General features: G+C 36.6%; 2 protein-coding genes across 2 annotated transcripts; both read left to right on the forward strand.

The window, feature by feature from the left end:
- The first annotated feature begins 490 nt into the window (after window positions 1–490).
- vsig8b (V-set and immunoglobulin domain containing 8b) lies at window positions 491–13,498 on the forward strand. Its single transcript, XM_079898125.1, has 8 exons — window positions 491–609; window positions 2,022–2,125; window positions 5,866–6,035; window positions 7,424–7,625; window positions 9,464–9,613; window positions 9,875–9,997; window positions 11,261–11,399; window positions 12,699–13,498. The coding sequence occupies exons 2-8, from the start codon at window positions 2,050–2,052 to the stop codon at window positions 12,940–12,942; spliced, it is 1,104 nt and encodes a 367-aa protein (XP_079754251.1). The 5' UTR covers window positions 491–609; window positions 2,022–2,049; the 3' UTR covers window positions 12,943–13,498.
- A 7,454-nt stretch (window positions 13,499–20,952) lies between these two features.
- Window positions 20,953–21,930, forward strand: tas2r202 (taste receptor, type 2, member 202; the record flags this gene model as incomplete). Its single annotated transcript, XM_079897993.1, has 1 exon — window positions 20,953–21,930. The coding sequence occupies one exon, from the start codon at window positions 20,953–20,955 to the stop codon at window positions 21,928–21,930; it is 978 nt and encodes a 325-aa protein (XP_079754119.1).
- Window positions 21,931–22,297: the final 367 nt, after the last annotated feature.

A 22,297-nucleotide genomic window follows, 5' to 3' on the forward strand; every position in this document is an offset into this window, starting at 1 on the left:
ACCTAACACAGAACAACCACTAATATTGAATTAGTATTAGTCATATTTCCCCAAAATACAACGTGTGAAGGATTTCACCTTCAACACTAACAAATATTGGAATCTGCCCTTGCAAATGTAAATGTATATTTTGATATTCTAACTACGGATGACTTTATGGCTAGTTATGTTGTATTATTCATATTTAGAATTGTTTTCAATATCCAAATGAGAAGCACTGCTTTTCTGTGAACACTGTGTTTGGATCATGAAATCCTCTCGAGGACTCTTTGATTCAAAATAGCTTATTTAATCCACTTACTTACTGTGTTTCTTTGAACACATTTTGCCTTAGATAATCCAAGGGGAATAGTTTACTGGAATGAAGCTCGACTGCCTACACAGAGGCCATGAATCACAAATCAAACATGCCAGGTGTAAATAGGCGGGTCAGCAGCGGGTTTCACTGAGTTTGTGATTCTCTGTGATTGGTGGAATGCTGTGAGGGGGCGGAGCTTGAGCGGAAACACCTGTTTAGTGAGGGCTTGAGTTGAGGAAACCGCAAAGAAATCAACTGATAGAACTGTAGGGTTTGTTGGATTATTCTGAAATTGGTTGCTTCGTTGAGAGGTAATTTATATTTTTTCACAGAATACTCTTATTGAGTTTACATAAGATGTATAAGAAGAAAACAAAGCTAGTTGGTTTTGATAGGAAGAAATGTAGTTTGAACTTTGCTCTTTAAAAGATCCTTGCCAGCTCTGACCTCCATTAATTTGTTTTTCTGGCTTATTTAATTTCTTATGAGACTGAGATGAGTACTGCAGACTGTCAGTAAGCAAGTGCTCAAAGAAGGCTCATGGAATTAAAAGCATACTGTATATATTTAAGCTGTATTCAGTTGTGACAGAACTCTCTTCCTCGAAGTTTTGATTACTGTGTGTTTTATTGGTAGCAACACTGACACATGATTTGTTCCTTAAATGATTTATAGACACACTGATAACAATCACAGTTTCAGTGCTTTGAGATTTTTAACACGTAACCCATTTCCCTTTTTATTGGCCCTTTTTTTTTTTTTTTTTTTTTTTTTGATAACTCCACCTGGTGTTTCAAACATTATAATGTTTTAGTCACACTGTAGGATACTAAATGCCTTATTTGCCATTCTCTAGAGCGATTTACACAGGATATGAAAATAGCGATAGGCGAAAATATCGGTCAGGCAGTGTTTGAGATTTTTTAATTTGTCTGATGCCAAACTGGTCAAAAATATCCAAACACACTTTTCATTTGTTAGTGCACAATTTCTGTTTTGAAATGTATGTTTTAAAGAAAGTAAATTAACAAATACATTAAAAAAAAAAAAAACATTATTTTTTAATTAATGTATTAAATTATTAATGTTGTTATTATTAAAATTGTATTTTATATAACATTATAATCTCTCTCTCTCTCTCTCTCTCTCTCTCTCTCTCTCTATATATATATATATATATATATATATATATATATATATATATATATATATATATATATATATATATATATATATATATAGTTTTTCTTTGATCTGGATAGTGGATCAGTCGGGCAAATATACCACTCTTAAATAGGAAGAACTAATTAAAGAGACAATAAAATACATTATTTATTTAAGTGAATTATATATTTTTTTATTTCTTATTTCTTATAAATAATCTTATTTATTTAGTGTTTATTTGTTTGTATATACAGTAGCATTATAAATTGGGTTCAGTATTGGCTTTTAAAAAGGCTATATCTGTCAGATACAAGTCTATAGTTCCTGATTTCATTTTTCTGTGCCATATTTCTTTTGTTGACATTTCTCCTTTACTACTTCAGAGTGATTAATGTTGTTGTTTTTTACACCTTTGAGAGACTTTCTCATTCCAGTTGCGTTAAAATGACATTTGAATTTGCCATAACTGAGACCCTTATCAGAATCAAATGACTCACACTTGCAAATGAGGTGTCCAGTCAGCGAGCGACAATGACAGTCTGTTCTTCTTTCCCCCCAGGTTTTCAGTGAGAAGTTGATATTTGGCTATGAGCAAGTTTTGGATCAACTTCCCCTTACCGCTGGCTGCATTATACGTCATTGCAGCGTGTCTAAATCATGCAGGTGTGTGAAATACATTCATTTATTTATTTATTTAACAATCTCTTTGAGGGTTTTCTGTGTTAAAGGTCACTTTTCTCTTCACTTTGTGTGGGCTGTATTGAGTTTCCACGGCAGTGTGACCATGTTATGCATAAATTAACCCTGCATATTAAGAAGTTGCACTGGCCTCCCACTCTGCTTTATGCAAATTCTAGCTCTGAATATTACTGGTTCTGAGATTCAGTTCAATGCACTTGCATGTGCATTTCAGACTTTTAAGCAGCAGATGTAGCGTCAACAAAACAATAGTTCATTATGTGTGAGTGCGATTTACATCATATTGAGTGCACTGAAATTATAGAGCATGAAAATGCATAATTTTTAACCATACATCAACCGTCTTCCATGGGTTTAGCCCAGCAGTGCTGCTCAACACATTCATGCTTGGACTGTTTTTATTCCAGCTGAGAGAGGCGATCCGTAAATCACAGACACTCCCTGCATTTTGTGTGAAAGTGCAATGCTAATAGGAATGACATAGTTGTCTGACATGCCTAGTTGTGTTAGTGGTGCAAAGAACAAAACAAACCTGAAAATCTGTAGCATTGCCAAAAAAACAAAAATCATATGCCCCTAGCAAAGATTGCTCATCTGTAATCAAAGCAGTTGTTTGTGAATTTGAGACACACAGATAGTGACAGGAGCATCTGAAGACAGTAAAGTACATCAGCTCACATTGCATAGGTCACCTAATTGTCATTTCAGGCTTCAAGTCTTCCCATTCAGTTTCTGATGATAGTAAACTGTTGTTGTTTGGTAACATTTCTGTGACCTTCACAGCTGTGGCCTTTGTCGAAGCTTTAACAAGCACTAAATGTTATAAATTAGCATTGTGCCATGAGTATTAATTTTGCTTCCAGCATTAACACGCCTCTTTTCACTCTTAAAAAAATAAAGGTTGTATTGACATTTAGGGTTCCATGAACAACCTTTAATATTCATGGACTCTTTAGGTTCTTTAGATTTTTTTTAAATGTTCTTCACACCACCGAACACCCCCTTTTGGAAGCTTTATTTTTAAGATATTCTGCTTGGTGCAGTTAAGGTTATGCTATTCCATCCGTAAAAAACATTTTCTAGTGATCATGGCTCATGTAATTCATCAAATATGGGAGCTGAAAGTTATTAACGTCCAAATATCCAGAAGCACCATGCAAGTGCACTTTCAGCATTTTAAAGAGCCGATGGATGGTGTCTGGATATGTGGAGCGATGCTGTCTGTATCATCCTCCACACAACCGACACTCAGAACCAATCCGCATGATTGAAGCATGGAAATTGCACCCAGCAGATTTTCTAGCACAGACAGAATGTGCAAATAAATGGCATTATTAGCAACCCTGATTCATTATAGCAAATCCCCCTCTTGATCCCTTTTTAAAGTGCATATCATGGAAAACAGGATCGTTTGTGCTCTTTCGAAATAAATGGTGTCATGTCACTTGTTCCTCAGACCAATCATTGAAATTAAGCTGCAGAAATGGTTTCGTCAGAAATAGCCACAGTTATGAAGTCACAACTATGTTGAGCACATTAACACATGAGCACATATCAAAGGGCTAAGTAATATTTAGCAACTTGGAGATGTCATTGACATGCAAAGAGGTTAGCCAAACATAACAGAGCTCATTTAAAAATAACGTGCAGTTGAAAAACTGTGAAAAGCCTGTTTCATTTGCATTATAAACAAAACAGCGGCTAGTTTCGGTGGAGAAAGTTTCAGGGAGAAAATGCAACACAAAGGTGCTCTTTAATTAAATGTGCAAAAACTGATGGTCGTGGCCCAAACATGATTGGATAAGTTATGTGAGGAATAATTAACGACGGGCCTTTGAATTAGGCCATTAGAAAAGGTTAGGGTTAGGTTTTAGTGCTATTAATGCATACATGATTAATGTAGATACATGATCTGATGAATATTTTGAGGTGCGGTAACCATAGTGCTATTAACCCTAATAGCACTACAGTTACCGCACCTCAAAATATTCTTCAGATCATGTATTTCAAGACATTAGTCAGGTTTTTGTCCTTAAAACGCTCTTGAGTTTAGGACAATTGTGTTGTTGTTGTTGTTGTTGTTGTTGTTAATTCCAAAACGTCATTTTAGAGCTAGTAATGGTGTCTTGAGCCGTTAATAGCAGACTAATGCAGAGCTATGAGAGAGAGAGAGATGGGAATTACCTCGGTCTGAGCGCGTCTCTAATAATAGCGAAACTGTAAGTTTATCTTCTCCAAGAACAACACCGTTATTACCTCGCTACTGATACATGTCATGTAGCTTTTAAGTTCTTAAACTATTTTACTGACAACATCGTCAGAGCAGCGCTGACGACACGTTTCTATGCGAGTGTGTGTACGTACTGTATGTGTGTGTTTGAGTGGGAGAGTGTGAGAAAGAGAGTATGTGCTTTCCATACATAATAAAATTTAATTTTGTGGATATATTTTGACTTTTTTATCCTATTGTTTACTATATTTATTTGCTTGGTCAGTGTCGTTGTAGGTTTTGGTCATTTTGTTGTTCTAGGCTGTACAGACCTTTGAAATAACTGAAATCATTTGGCGAAGTGATATGGAACTGTAATTCGGTCAAGACCTGCCTGGAACTACTTTAGCCGTGTGTTTCCCTGAAAATAATTACACACCTTAGAACGTTTGTCAACCAACCAGATTCAAGCATTCAACTGCCCCATAGTATAAGCAAATAATAACTCACCCTCATGTCGTTTAAAACCCTTAAAGGGGTGGTATAATGCTCTTTTCACAATATGTAAAATAAGTATCTGATGTCCCCAGAGTGTGTATGTGAAGTTTTAGCTGAAAATACCCCACAGATATTTTTATATAGCATGTTAAAATTGTCACTTTTTGAGGGGGAGCAAAAACGCACCTTTTTTGTCTTTGTCCCTTTAAATGCAAATGAGCTGCTGCTCCCGGCACAGAGGGCGGAGCTTCAACAGCTTGCGTCCTTTTACCTCACACAGACATGCACTGAAAATTTCAACAACGTTTAGACTTTTATGTTCAAACAGGAGTCAGACAATGATGGAGAGACTCAAGAAGTGACCATGTAGAATGCAACAGGACATTTCTGAATGGTTAGTTGATGAATTTTGATAGATTATGTGTAGTTATCTTCTAGTCATTGATTAGCATATTCTGTCATGAATAATGACATATTCTGTTCAATCTATAAATCGTGTTCCGGGGCGGGGTTTATGTAAATTTTAGGGTTCGTAATGTCACTAACCCGAGAGGAATGTCGAGTAGTCCCGTTAAAAAAAATTGATTTCTTTAAAAGCAAATATCTTCCTTCGGTTTAGTCCGAATTTTATGAAGAGATTTGATTGCTTTATATGATGAACAGATTGAATTTAGGCTTTTAGTGATCTAGTCTCATATGGATTAGTTTTATGACCTCTTTATGCACTTTTTGAAGCATCAAAGTGGTAGTTGCGTAGCTGTCAATGGAGGGACAGAAAGCTCTCAGATTTCATCAAAAAGATCTTCAATTGTGTTCCATAGATTTGGGTTTGGAACGACATGAGTGCGAGTAATTAATGACAGAATTATCATTTTTTGGTGATCTAACCTTTTAAACAAAGTTGAGAACCAAACCAAACGAAATTGGACAAGACAGGTGTTTGTAAAATGAATAGTCATTAATTCATTATTCTGTATCTCTCTCTGTGAACCTTTAGCTCTTACGTGGGCTATACAGGTGACGACTACAGGACCACAGACAATCAAGAAAGCCCAGGGGGAGAGTCTTACTTTGGGCTGCACGTACACCGTGAGCACCACAGATGTGGGAGACCTGGACATTGAGTGGACACTCGTCAGTCCAGACATGACCCAGAAAGATGAGCTGGTGAGAGGGCACTGAGAGTACAAAATGGAGATTAAAGTGGTCGTGACATGGATATTTTTATTGAATATGTTTCTTGTGTCAGTAAACAGCCATTGTTATGATTGGCTAACTTCATTGCATAGGAGAAGTATCAACGCCCACTCGCGATAGCACACGAGTAAGGCCATGTTTACACAATAATGTACTAAACGCGGAAAAGTTTTTACTTTGTGTCTTTTGTGTACAGGTGACGCCATTGATCAAACGATCCCTGTGAAAATGACTTAAATCACTGTATTCTGCTGCCAGGCCAGTAGGTGTCGATGTCACTTTGTAAAGAAAAACTGCTTCTTTAGACTGAACATGTAATACGCATGTGCAAAATGCCACCGTTTTTACAAATTCACATTTTTGTAGTTTACACAGAGACAATAACAGTATTGTAACAGTAAAAACTCGTTTTCAAAAGTTTGTGTTTTCAGGTCCCCAAAACGCCATTGTCGTGTTAATTAACAGCCAAAACGCAAAAGCATTTTGAAACTGTTTACCTTAAATGGACCTCTTATATCAAGAGCTCAAGGAAAATTTGTCTTCTCATGTCAGGACCTCTTTAAAGCACATTCTCATCTTGTATTGATGCTCGGGCTGTCTATTAGCATCTTTAAGAAAAAGAAAAAATGTAAATAGTTCCATCTCCTTTCGAAGCATCAGAATCAAGAGTAAAGGTAATTTACTTAAACTTGTCACAATTTGTCATTGTGGTTTAGTTTAACTGGAAGTACGAAAATATCTAAAACAGTTTATATATAAAGACACACAACAACAAAAATATAAAAAGAAAACAAAAAAGAAAATATAAAAGTTATATAAACTATAATTGTACAAAAAAATACTTTTGTAAGATTATTTGAGTATGTTTTCCGAGAAAATAGTATTTTGGTTTTTCTCCTTCAAAATTTCATGTTTATGCTTTTATTTTAATTGTTTTTGAAATGTATTAGCAATTTCTGAATGAAATTTCTACAGCCATTTTTTTTTTTGGTGTACATTAATGAAACTACTGAAGGAATAAAGGTAATTTTAAAACTGCAAAGAATGCATGCCGTGCAGCTTTTCTTGACGTAACATCTGGTGTTTCTGATAAGACAAGAATGTAAGAATGTTTTCTCAGCTCCAAGGAGATCACAGTCTACACCTGATCAATCGTATATCATCTTGATGGATTTTTGTAATTTCCTCCCATTTCTCCCTCGTCCAAACTACTTAACTTCATGCTTTCCAGGGATGTGTGTGGAGATTTGGAGAAATCAGTGTTTACGGTGTATTAGCGGCTCCGTGTTAATGACGGCAGGTGGTTAGACCTGTTATATTAGATAAGGCTCACTGAACTGGGTTTCTCTCTCTGACAGATCTTATCCTACACCGGAGGGAAACTCTATCAGCTAGGAAACACAGACCTGATGAGTCGCTTGAAGTTTGTCGGTGACCCGAGTCTCGGCGACGCCACGATCACCTTCTCCACCCTCAAGGTCTCGGACACGGCCACGTACCAGTGCAAAGTGAAGAAGACACCCGGCATCGACTCTAGGAAAGTCACTTTAGTGGTGCTGGGTGAGGACTTGCACATTCTCTGTCTCTGCTGACCTGCTCTGGCGCTCTTATCAAGCTGCTGGGTTTCTGTTGTACCGGTTCTCTCCACCCCAACATGCCCCTTTCATCCAGTCGTTCAGGATGACATGACTGGAATGGCAGGTGGGGTGGATGCTCTTTGTTCACGCCTGCCTTCTGTTTTCCTCTGTTAACCTCAGCCCAACCCCGCCACCTCGTCTGTCGAGAGCCTCAGTGATTTCCACTTTCTTGGAAAACTCCAGTTCAGTGCTGTGATCCTTTAAGAGTCCAGTGTAATTATAGTTTAGGATTTTCTGATTCTATTTTATTTCAGTTTTGTGTTATTTTTTGCAGCCTTTATAGTTTCAGTTGAGAGATTATAATCTATATCTATTTTTTAATTATAGTAGGCTATTTGTACTATAGTACTTTTGGGGTTTCTTTAGCGTTCAAAAGTGAAATTAAAAATAATTCATGATTAGTTTTTGGAGCCATGTAAATGTATTTACTCAAGTTTCTGTTTTATATAGTATTCTTTTTTTTATTCCAGTGAACAAAAATAGTTTTCGTTTATAATAATAACAACTCTACCTAGGGCCCATGTTATTTCAGTATCTTTGAGATACTTCATATTAATATTTAGAATTAGTTTTTATTTTTAAATGATCCATTTTCATTTCAATTCTAGTTCAAATTTGAGTAATTTTCTTGTGTGCTCATCTTTTGTTTTTTAAACCCTTAAATGAATGAATGTTTCGCCAATCATTATTACATATTCAGGTCGTTAGCGACCCGGATCTATACTGTCTAACACAGATTGATCTCTAACTGCCGCAATAATATAAAACTCTCCTGATGTTGCAAAAGAATAAAAAAACATTTTTCGTTACTTTTTGGAACTTCAGTTTGAGCAGATGTTTTTTTTTTTTCCACAGTAGGCTATATTCAACATCTGCCACATATTTGTGATCTCAAATTTGATGTGTAATATAGTTTTTTTTTATGTAAATTTTACATGTTGTAGCACATAATGTTAAAATAAACATGAAAATTAGAAATGTTGCCTTGGCTACAAAATAAGTTAAAATTGTATTTGCTTTCAGTTAACGTGATTTCAAGTAACAAATATTATTTTACGAAAGTTATTATTTTATAATAAAACAACAATAACATGACAACATATTTGTCAAGGGCTGGACAATATATCAAATATTCACAATATATTTGTAATTTGCTGCTGTCGTAAAATTTGGCATCATTGTGAATATTGCAATGGTTTTAATTAATTTTCATCTGGCCTTTCAATTTTCTAAACAGCGTGACACTAATTTCACAATCCATTCAAGTATGAGAGTGTCAACATGAAATTGCACTCACAACCCATTTTACTTCCTTAAATGTGACGCCTTTCTGTGTGAAACAGGATATTCAATGAAGAAAACATTTATAGGTCTTGATTTTATCTGAGGAATGAATTAGACTGTGAAAAGCTGGTGTTGTACACCTGAAAGGGATCCAAGTTACCAGTTATCCTAGACAAATTTCTTTCTTTTCAACTATTTAAATATATGTATACACTTTTTTTTTTAAATACCTTTTTAATCAAATTGGCTACAATGTCTGATCAATGTCAAAAAAGTATTTTATACATATACAGCATATAAAGTACTTATCAAATATCAACATGTATTATTATTATTATTATTATATAACTCTATATTGCCCAGGCCTAGTGCTATCATTACTGACGTTGCAGGCTCATAACAGATCAGTTTGTTCCATGCATCAGCCATGTGATTTTGTCCATGACCTCTGATTATTTTTCTTTTGGTTTCTGTCAGTACGACCTTCGCCCCCTAAATGCTGGCTGGAAGGTAGCGAGGAGAAGGGCGGAACCGTTTCGCTCCGCTGCAAAACCTCCCAGGGTTCATCACCTCTGAAATATGCATGGACCAAAGAAAGTGGAAACATGCCACCAACCGCAACACAGAGTGAGTGAATCCCCAGCGGTGAGCGCAGGTCTAGTGCAACGCTAGCGGATAGTTGAAGCGAAAGCTCAATATTTGGTGGCGCTTGAAGAACCTGTAGCTTCAGGCGTGTGTGTCGTAAAGCCAGCTTTTGTAGATGAAAACAAAAACAAAATTTGAGCCTCATAGCAACCAAACAAGTTTGACTGTGTGCACTCTGCCGTAAACGCCGCCGCCGGGCCTTTCGCAATGGCTGCTCATTCTGAATGACTCTTTTGTTTAAAGATCCCCTGACCGGAGAGCTGCTCATCTCAAACCACAGCGAGAGCTACACGGGGAAGTACCTCTGTGAGGTCAGCAATGAAGTAGGAGCGGAGCGATGCACATACGCCCTTCAAGCTTATAACCGTAAGTATGGGTGGATCCACAACGTATTTAGACAAGTAAGACACACTTGACGTCTGAATGTCAACAACATGTCAGCGTTGAGTATTGAGTGTCATATGCTGTATCTGACAGGAAGCAAGAACAGACATTTCTCAAAAAGATTCATTATCATAAAGAATTTAACCTGCAGTTACTCTGCAAGGACACCTGTGTGAAGCTGAGACTTTGTCTCACCGAGGCTGCATTAATTTGATACAAATTTCAGTAATTATATTAAATATTATTGCAATTTGATCAAAGCTGAATTTTTAGCAGCATTACTCCAGTCTTCAGTGTCACATGATCCTTCATAAATCATTCTAATATGATTTGTGCTTAAGAAACATTTCTTATTATTATCAATGTTGAAAACAGTTGTGCTGCTTAATATTTTTGTGGAAACCGTGATACACTACTATTCAAAAGTTTTGGGCAAGTAAGTTGCTGTTCATTGCACAAACTATATTCAGCATTGATGATAATAATAAAAAAACATTATTAATAATTGAGCTAACCAATAATAATTGAGCAGCAAATCATCATATTAGAATGATTTCTGAAGGATCATGTGACACTGAAGACTGGAGTAATGATGCTGAACATTCAGCTTTGATCACTGGAATAAATTACATATATTCAGTTAGAAAACAATTGTTTTAAATTTTAATATTTCACAATATTGCTGCATTTCTGATTAAATAAATGCAGCCTTGGTGAGCAGAAGAGACTTCTTTCAAAAACATTAAAACTGGTATTGTGGTAAGTGTACATCTACTAGAAAGCACTAGAACACCAGCTGATTTAAAGATTCTGTGCAAAAAAATGAAATGGCTTAAGACCTTTTAAATCTATTTCTTTAAGTAGCTTAAGTGTCCAAATACTTGAAAGCAATTTATTTGCACAAAAAAGTGTCTTTATGCTTATTGAACCCATGGAGAAATTGAGAAATCCAGTGATTTTCCTGTGTATTTCAGCACATTTCTGTTCAAGGTTCATATATAATACATGCAGTAGCATGTCTGTTTATGAAGTCCATTATGCAGCATGTGTCCTTGAACAAAATATGTAAGACTCACTTAACAGAGCATTTTTTTGCATATTATTTTGATTAACCCATTTATTCTGCAGATGATTTTGTAAGGTAGTTGAAGCCTCTGCAGCACTGTCAGATGAATTGTTTCTCAGGTTTAGAATCGAGCGAGCTATTTCTTCACATAATCTATTGGCTTTTATCGGAATCTCTAGCAACCAATAAAGTGGGAGTGATTGTGGGAGCTGTGATTGGTGCTTTGCTGCTGCTGCTCCTCCTCCTTTTGCTGATCTGGCTCCTGATTTGCTGTTGCAACAAGCGGCGTTATGAAAAAGAGATAGCCAATGAGATCAGGTAAGATACTGCTTGTTTATATATTTAAAAAAATTGGAATAGGTGGAATGTTGATGAAACAGAAGTATAGCGACATATTTTTTCCTCCTTATTATGACTTATGTATCCGAGTGAAACGGATTATCAAAAAGGAAAAAATGTAGGGCGGGACTTGGTTTCTATGCGTCAGTTGTTGATTGGATCTGAAAATGGAGGTAGATAAACGTGAGTTTAAGTGGACTAAATGATTGGAGAAGTCCTGCATACATCATCAGAGAGAAGTCATTTACACCAAAAGGACCAGTTATGACATTTAAAAAAAAAAAAAAAAAAAATAAATGAAACTTATGTAGGCATGAATCATTTTCAATAAGATATATGACATGCATTTGGAAAATAGATTTCAATTCATGCCGACTTTAAAGTTAAAATCCTACAGACGTACATTAAAGGAGGCAAAGTCTCAGATACAAGAATGTCATTGAAACTTGAAGTTGGATTCCTTTGACTTGAGCCAGTATGCAAGCACTAATAAACACATTACACAACTACATTAGCAACCACCCAACACACCCTAACAACAAAGTGGGAAGGTTTGCCTGGGCGTAGTCATAGACCTAGAGGATATTTTGAAAGCATTTTAGAGACACTTTTTAGGAAAATATTGCCCAAAACTATTGTTTTCTTCCTTCTACTATTGTGAAACTTAATTATCAAATGTGAAAATCCATTTTTGCTCAAAAAACTGATGGGTTTGAATGGGAATGGTAGTATAGAGGTGTGTTCACGCTATTTCGGAATTACTGTAATTGAGTTTCCAACTTGTAAAAAGCGTTCATGTCCTCGTAGAACTCGTAATTCCAACTTGTAACTTGACCGCTGTACCACCTGACCTGCCGTTGATAATGTTGCCATAGAAATGCATCCAAGAACAGCTCATTATGAGAACAGCTCCAAGTAGAACATCACGCGTTGTCATCTCGTAATTACAGTAGCCTAATAACGAGAGGGTGTGAATGCAGCATGTCTCAACACTGGCGTACTGTCTCACACTACACCAGCGGAAGTAGCCTACATACTTTTAGTTCAGCGTTAAAGAATGTCTCACAACAAATCTCATGGGTAAATACCTGGCTGACAAGTCACCAATACTGGTACATTGTTATTCATCAACTGCAACCACACCCAATAATACCTAACTGGACTGGCCCCAAATATATATGTGTCCTTTTATTTATTTATATATATATATATATATATATATATTATAAATAAAAAAATAAATGTGGCTAACACCATGTGACATTGTTCCTTTATCAGGGAGGACACCGCAGCTCCGGAGAGTCACCCGGGAAGCCGTAACTCCAGCTTCCGTTCCGTAATGAATTACCGCGTCCACCAAGGGATCCACTACAACTCCGTACAGAAAGCCAATGTCACATGGGCCGGATCCGGTCGCAGCAGTGCCCACACTGAACGGAGCAGAGTCCAAAGGGAAGCCAGCATGCTTGCGTCTGACAGGCCTCAGCTCACGTATGACAGCAAATACGGATACCCCGTATAACATCTGACGTCCTGCCAGGGGACACTGCGCTTAAAAGATTTGAGGACATTAATACTGCACAGAAGAATACTTACATTTGTGAATTCTCCTAATGTTCAAGATAGAGATCTAATAATATATGTGTATAGTTGTGTTGTTGTATTTTTGTAAGATTGTTTTATAAGTATTTACATAGTCGTTTTGGTGAAATGCGGTCAAAATGATAATGGAAATTTAAATACATTAAACTAACAAACCTTTTTGTTATAACAATAAATTCAATCTTTTAAGATTGAAAGTAAAACATAAAGTGTCATCTGAGGGCTGTTTTTCAATTATTTTAAATTGAATTCATTTTGATTAATAGCCAATAAATAGTTATTTTTATTTAAATTAAATTTATGAAATGTAATATATAAAAAATGATTATTACTGAATAAATCATGCCCCCGGACCCATATGCAAATTACTTAATGAATTTTCCTATCATCAGAGTATTTTCAAGAATCGGATTGCACAGAATTTTGTTTGTTTTTTGTTTTTTGTGTTCATAAAGAGCGAAAGCGGTCTGAGCCTCTCAAGTCAATATTATTTATACCGCTTCTCACAATGAACAATATTTCAAACAAAGCATCTTTATAGAAGAATAATAATGCCTCAAATTCTGTGAGGTCCTCATTTGGAAGTTCAATTACATGAAAATTATGCTTTAGAGTTAGCAAGCCAAAGAGTGGTTCTCACTGTCAAGTCCAACTTAATGGCATAATGGCTGGAGAAGGTCCAAACACACCTAACCCTGCCCATAACTCTATCCCTCCACCCATCAGATCCACAGAGGTGGAAACATACTAGATCAAGCTCAACCCATGACGTCCAGAGAGGTGGAGCTGGACATCATGTGTCTACAGTGAGCACCACTTGAAGCCTAAAGGAACCCAACTTCATACAGTAGGTGTTAGGAGTGGAGAAAGAAAACCTGGAAGAAATCTCCACTAATCTAAAAAATAATGCAATGCTTACGGTATAAGCATTGCTTGTGGTATCAATGTTGAAAGTCAAGTCAAGGCACATTTATTTATAGCGCTTTTTACAATACAGATCGTTTCAAAGCAGCTTTACAGAGATAATTGGAAAATAATGCGACAAAGTTTGTTTCCAGAGCAAAATAGTGTCACAGTCCAGCTGAAGTAAGTTCAGTGATGTTTCATTTTTGTTGTAAAAAGGTTATTAATTTAGATCATGTATAAATATAGCCGCTCTGGAGAAAAGCGTGATGTCATCGTCCAGCTCAGTTCAGTTCTCATATAATGGTGTCAATGCAGGCAGATCAATAATGTTGTTGAATATTAAATTAAATGTCCCCAACTAAGCAAGCCAAAAGCCAATGGCAACAAAGGTGAACAAAGGCGACAGTGGCAAGGAACCAAAACTCCATGAGCCTGAAACCAGGCTCAGTCGCTCAGTTCTCCTCTGCCCAACGAACGAACAACGTATGATTATGACGCAAAAGCAGAGCAGCATGGTACAACAGACAAATTTTGCACAGTGTACAAACCAACAATTATATATGGAATGTGTCTTGCATTATTCTTGTGCTCTCATAATCTTTAAAGTCAGCATGAAATAGAAGTTGCGATAGTCTTTCCTTCCCTATTGTGACGTTTATTTGAGTAAAATGGCTTCTGCATTGAGAAATAAATCTAGGACGGGACTGGACCGGGATTTTCGTCCTCTGGAGTGGATTGGATTGTAGGAAGTTGGGCATTGTTGACTAAATAAGGACAGATCTGAATGGCAGTCAGTTGTGGAGAATATAGTCCCATCCTCCACACGCCTGTCACTCACATGAGAATGACCAATAGCAAACCACAATCATCCAATCAATTCCCCATGGAGAAAATCAAGTCCCGTCCTACATTTTTTCCTTGTTCAAGATGGTGTTTCAAATAGACATACGTCACAAAAGGGAAGAAAAGACGACCGCAACTTCCGTTTCATGTCACTTTTAAACATCTTGAGCTGATTTTAGAAAGCATATTGTTTTCATTTGTCATGTGGCTCATAGCAACAAGGGCATGTTTCTGTTGTGTTCGGAATTACTTGAAAATCTAGTGTGTGATCCTCAGGTTTTCTCTGTAACATTTACAAAGTCAGCAAGTGTATGATGCAGTGTTTTAAAATCTGTTCCGATTTTAGAAGTCGTGTAGTGTATTCCAGCCTTAAAGGGATAGTTCACTTTGAAATTCAATTTTGGTATGTTTTAGCTTACCTCAAGGGCATCCAAGATGTAGGTGTCTTTGTTTCCGCAGTAGTTTCAATAAAGCGTTCTTGTCTGTCAGTCATATAATGCAGGTCTATGGTCACCACCTCAAAGAGCATGCACAGAGAAGTCCAAATTAAACAATTCCCCATCGTAAGTACACATTGATGGCCTAAGACACGAAACGAGCGGTTTGTGTGAGAAAACGAACAGTATTCATATCGTTTTTACCTCTTGTACACAACCACGTCCAAGTGATCTGAGGGCGCGCGCGCTTCCTGGTGTGTGACGTGTGTGCGCGTTCTGGCTTAGTCTGCGCAAGCGCCGGAAAGTGTACAAGAGGTAAAAACAATATAAATACTGTTCCTTTTCTCACACAAACCGCTCGTTTCGTGTCTTAGGCCATCAGTGTGTACTTACGATGGGGAATTGTTTAATTTGGACTTCTCTGTGCATGCTCTTTGAGGTGGTGACCATAGACCTGCATTATATGACTGACAGACAAGAACGGTTTGACCTAAAAATACCAAAATTGAAACTACTGCGGAAACAAAGACACCTACATCTTAGATGCCCTTGAGGTAAGCTAAAACATACCAAAATTTAATTTCAAAGTGAACTATCCCTTTAAGTTTACCTCAGACTGATTTCAATGAAAATGAATTGCCAGTGCCAGTGATGGGCTTGTTGTGTTCAATGACAAGACATAAACAAAATAATGACTTCTAATTTATATTAAATGCTTTTTTTCTGCTGCAATAATTTTGATTTGTTAAATATTTATATATGATTTTATTCTGCACTTTGCATGGTGGTGGCTGAATTGGTAAAGTCCTCCGTTTCTAATACGTTGTTTTTTTTAGTTGCTGTCTAACTGTTTTTCCCTTGTGATGCACCTGTCCTGCACTGACAAGCGTTCAGTTCAAATCTGCGCTCTGATTGAGAGATGATGGGAAGGAAATTGTTTGCTCTGTTTGATTTGCATCTTCAGGTCAATCACTGTATGACAGCGAGAGCGTTGTGCAAGAGCGCCCCCTGGAGGCAGTGCACCATCCTCCTCCACCTCACCCTCTCAGTGCCCTTTCGCCTCCAATCCATTTCTTCTTTTCCCACTTTTCTCTCAGAATTGTTAGACCAATAACCCCTCATTATGGGATAATGGGTCTGGACTGTACGGAATGGACAATAAGAAGCGAGTGGCAGAAAGACATGATATTTGAAATTAAATTAGTGCATTTACACACCGTGTTTCAGGGACACATAGCTGCACAGTGTGTTCATTTTTGTGACAGACTGCATGCAGATGAATTCACATTTAATTGCACAAAGTGAACAAGATTTTCCTTTCCTTGCCAAGGTTCATCAGGCATGAAAAATCAATATTCTGATTCAAAGAAACCAATATGCCTATCCTTAAATAAGAGAGCAGAAAGATTTTCCTTGCAAACCATTGTTTTTACACCATAGATTTTCTGAAGAAAATGTGAGTGCAAAATCATGGCTATTCTGGTTTCTGGTTGGTTGCCAGGATGGTTCTTCGGTTGCTAAGGTGTTTTTTGAGTCTGTAAGCACATTACTATTGTAGGTGGTTATTTTAAAGCATCCTTTAAGCCTCATATTCTGGTCTTTGAAATTGGCTCAGGTCTCTTCAATGTACATCTATTGGATTTTTTTATTTTATTTTATTTTTTGTCTGTTTTATTAGCCGCCAGTAAAAAAAAACAAAAAAAAAAAACAAAGGTGAATCACTGCTTTAAAAAAATCCCAGAACACTTTATGGTATGATTTGTGTCAACATTCATGTCTGTAGCACAAACACTTCAGGATGAGTTACAGAACTTCAGCTGTAGTGATTCACCAAGACCATTTCTAGTGACTGTATCTCAAAACTGATTTCAATCCAGTAGAATGACTCAAGTGCCTTTCATAAAGCATGACTGTATCCAATAAGTGCAAAAAGTAATGGTTTTGCAGAAATGACATTGTTGATCATCCTGTCCATTATGAGTTTATTAATGCTCTGATCATGGATCAGGTTTTATCTCATCATCTGTTGTTTTATGGCTCATTTCTGTTCTTGAGCATTTGAACTCTATATGGCTGCATCGGAAATCACATACTACACGGTAGGCGAAAAACAGCATGTGACAAAAGAAGTGTCCGAGCCTTACGATAAATTACTGTATTTGAACAAAATTTTATAGCTAGAACATGACGAAAATAAAGAGTTATAGTGAGGCCTGACAGTGGCTATCAACTTTAATCAATTTTGATATATTATCATAATGATTTCTGTGTTTTAAAGTGAAACAACACAACCAATACAACAAAACATCACAGAATTCATCCAATCTTTTGATAATACTCACTGATGTTTGTCCCTCTGACATGATGTCACTTCCTGGAGGATGATGTCAGTAGTAAAGGGATTTTTACCAAGACTGACAGGAAATACACAAGAAAAATCTATGAGTTAAATAACGACTGAAATATGTTTGAGCATATGAAGGAACTGGAATATTTCCTAATAAATAGATTATTTTTCATCAAATTTGAGAATAGAAGGAAAATAATGAAAGTGTGTTTTCAGAATTGAACACCCACACAAATGAAGACAGTGAAATTACTTCAAATTAACCCTGTGCTTAAAGTTTAAAAAGTTAATTAAAATGAAATAAAACTTGTGATTTATATGATTTATTTGATTATACTGTTTTCTTTAATCGAATTCTGTTCGCATTACTGAATCATTAATCTGCTTTGAAGTAATCTGTTTTGTATAAAACACTAAAAGGTGACTTTACTTCATTCCATCTTTAAAAAAAGTCAATTTAATATTTTATAAAGACATATATGACGAGGGCGTGAAAATGTACCATTTATCCTATTCAAAAGTGTAGCTGTGTGTTTGTCCAATTAAATCACTTTTGTCGGGAATGGATCTAGATGAATGCACTATGATTTATTATTTAATACCCATTACAGCTTACATGAGATGCACAAACAGAATATCGTAGGTTCTCCTGGTAATCTGATGCTTTTTCCTGCTGGATCTGTGGGTAAAATCAGGGTCGTGTAAGTGTAGGCTATTCTCAGTATCAGACGAAAGCAGGGAAAAGCGATTGCTGGGTTATGAGAAGACGTTTGGCTCAAGGCAAGGGCTGCTGGACGTGTTTGAATGGTTTGAACAAAATGGACAAGAAAGCACCAAAGTTCTTTAAAAGCAACATGCTTACGTGGCCATTTTATCACCTGCATGTTATACAGCAATATCACAATTAATATGCGTGCCAGGAGAGCTGTATTTGTCTTGTGAATGAGGACTGGATCTTCTCATTATGAGTCTCGGTGGGATGTGTGCTAGTCAAATAAAAACCTCTGGGTGCATTAGCACAGGAAGGATGGGTGCAGGCAAAGCAGTTTGTCCACCTCAGGATTTGGCTTCGATTTACATTGAGCACATCTGAATAATTATGATTTCATAATGAGAACAGCAGGTTTGTGCAGGTGCCTTTCAACATATGGCATAGAAACAACGATTAATATAGGCTGTATTAAATCTCAGTTCTTACAGCCTTGCTAGAAATAAATGTAAAAAAAAAAGTTAACCTCTGATGTCAGTTAGATTTTTAGAAAAAGTACATCAAATATTTTATCCAGACTTATATGATGAGGGCATGAAAATGTTGTCTCTTATTAAAAAATAACCGTGTTTGTCAAATTAAATCACTTTTGTATGGATCTACATGAATGCATAATGTTTATTATTTAATACCCATTGCTGCTTTTGTGGTTTATGAGATGTTCGGATGTGGCAGAATTGAATTGCATAGCAAAATAAAACGTGTAGCTTTAGTTTACAAATAACTTTGTCAGATAAATAACTTTATTCCTTTGTTCTTCCCTCATATTTAACATGATATAATAATATATAAATAATAAATATATATAGTAATGATATATTTAATATATAAATGACATATCATAAATATATAGCTCATATTTCAATGGTTTAGTCAAACTTATTATGGTCATTAAAAACATCCCATCACTTTTGGTCCATTTACTTCCTCTTAGTGTGAATTATTTAACACAATCTCTTGTTTTTCTTTTTCTTTTTTCCCTCCCATCTAAGAAAATAACTTGTGGCCCTTAATTATGCTCATTAACTGGATTATATAAATGCTGTTATCATCAAAGTAAACACAGATTGTCGTTACCAAATGTGAAATTGTGTCTGACAACATAAAGCTTTGCATACGAAAGGAATTTAATCTGGCTGAATGAATACTGAAGCATAAAACCCGAAACTGAAAGCCCACCAGCCCCCAATGCCATTTGAATTAAACCGCAGTGTCTGGTCAGCTATAGTGGATAGAATGACTAGTCATGCTTCTGTGCCATAAAATACACTGCTTTAAATATGGTTACTGTCAGCATATGAAAATTGTCCTTCAAATCTTGTGTATAAAAGTCACTTGTCTGTTGTCAAGTGCTTGCAGCACCAACCTTAGCAATTCACTTTCAATTTTCTCCCTATCATTTACTATTTCTTTAAAAAGAAAATGCATTTTGCCATGACAACAGAACATCATTTTCTGGTATTTTTATCCCCTAAATGCACGAGGAGCTCAAGCACAGTGAACATGAAGGAAAATATTTGAGAACTCCAAACAAGGTAATCATAACTCTTACTGTATGTGTGTGCATGTTCACAGGGAAAACTTATGTGTTCAAATATTCATTTATTTATCAATGTTGTGTCAGATGTTTCTCCTTTGTTTATTCTCTAAAGAAATAAAAGCACACAAATGAGTCAATAGCTGTCGTACAGTAAGAGAACATAGCAAAATATGAAAGCATCAAAAAGCTGATATTGAACTTTGAAGTTTGAGTGCTTTAGTATCTTTACTGTTTGAGGCAAGTGTTATTTTAATATTATCTGTAGTATATATTGGATAATATTGCTTTTATTTGTATATTTTCAGTTGTCATTTTAATTTAAATTTTTGTCAATTTTGTTTTGACTTTTGTCTTTTTTGTTGCCAAGTTGCCAACATTTATCATTTTCATTTTTAAATTTTAAGTCTATATTTTAGTTAGCAATAACACTGGTTCACACAGAAAACATACGTGTTCATTAATTTATGCATCAATGTTGTCTGTAGAAATAGAAATAAAAAAAATGAGTCGGAGAATAGAGCTATGATCAGTTGACTTAACTTAAAAAAAATTGAGGAAACCCATTGCCTTAAAATTATTAGGTAAATAAACTTTATTTTTTTCATTTAAGCGTTGTTTATTTACCTAATTCTAAGGCAACGGTTTACTAATTTTTAAAAAGTTAACTGAACACTTTTACATACACACATTTTTTTTATTATAAAAAATTATATATTTAATATATATTATTATAAAAAATAATATTTATTAATGTTTCATCTTTTTATATTTTCAGTTTTCATTTTTATTTTAGTTTGTCATGTTATTAGTTTGTTTTCTTTAAAAATATATATATTTAGCTTTATTCATTATTTTTAGTTCAGTTTTAAGGCGAACAGATTGGCGCAAATGCATTTGCTATTTAAATGTGGCACAGGATGTGAAAATGATAACTGCGTCGGGCTGAAACTAGCAAAAAACACTTGCGTCTGGCGTTGCATTGCGCCGGGTGTATGATAGGACCCATAATCTCATTGAATATATTTTAAAGAGATCTTCTTTTCTTTCCTTTGTGTATGTTGAGACCATCGATCTGACCATCATCGATCATGCTGTCATCTGTGGGCAAACTCGTGGCCTGGCTGCTGACCGGATTCTTGGCAATTCTCACCATCTTCTTCAACATGTACCTGCTTCTGGTCACCCACAGAAGCTACCGGAAGAAGCACAAGCTCAACCCTGCCGACTTCATCATCACGGCCATCGCCCTGGCCAGCATCTCCCAGCAGGTTCTCACTTACTTATGGCAGACAATAGACGTGATCGACACCGTGTGCCGAATCAGCTTGATGGCGGCCATCCTGCTGGTGCTCATCTTCAGCTTGAAGCTCATCATATTCTGGAGCACGGCGTTCCTGACCTTCTACTACGGCACAAAGCTGGTGATGGAGCCCGTCCACTGCTACACACGCATCCAGGAGGCCATCGTCAAGCATGTCCACACCGTCCTGGCGCTCATCTTCGTGAGCGGCTTCGCCAATTGCGTTCCCTTGCTGAGCGTTCTCACTTATTACAACGGCACAAGCACTGAATTTGGCGATTGCGGGTCCATCATGCCCACCGATACGACCGGGCTCGCCTACGTCTTCTACTACGTGATCATCTCCGACATCATTCCGGGCATTGTGATGGTCAAATGCAGCATTTCGATCTCATACCACCTGGCAAAACATCTTCTGGAGATGAAGGCCAGCAGCAACGGAGCCCACGGGCCCAAGTTAGGCACGCAGATGCGGGTCATCAAGATGACCCTGAGCCTGGTGGTCGTGTACATTTGCTTCGTGGCCGTGGACATCTACACACAGATGACGGTGGTGCTTATGAGGCAGAACACGCTCGCACTGACCATTCTCTTTGCCAGCGTCTACACCACGGTCAGCGCGTTGGTGCTGGTTTACGGTAAAAAGAGCTACTGGAAGGAACTGATCGCCTCCTATAACCTCTTTTTAGAAGAGTACCCTTGTTTCAGCAGCATGAAGGTCGAAGAGGTCAAAACAGAACCGCATGAGCACAGCCACGGACACTAACCATGGAGTTAAGGCCCGTTCACATCAGGGACGATAACTATAATGACAAGATATAGTTTTAAAAACGTTATATTAACAAACGTTATAAAAACTTTTATATTAACGTTATAAATATAAAAGAATAACAGAGTCCACACCGCAACTATAACGATAACGGCACAGAGAAACATTGACAGCCAATCAGAATCAAACAATAAAGATTTAGTTTTAAAAATAGTTTTAAATGTAAAAGAATAGCAGAGTCCACACAACAACTATAACAACACAGAGTATATCGGTGGAATCACTTTCAGAACGATTTGTTCCAGCTGATGAACGATAAAAACCAGTCAGCCAATCAGAATCCATCCTGCTTTAAGAACTTGAG

Source organism: Squalius cephalus (assembly GCF_949319135.1).
Source record: "Squalius cephalus genome assembly, chromosome: 16".
NCBI classification, from domain to species: Eukaryota; Metazoa; Chordata; class Actinopteri; order Cypriniformes; family Leuciscidae; genus Squalius; species Squalius cephalus.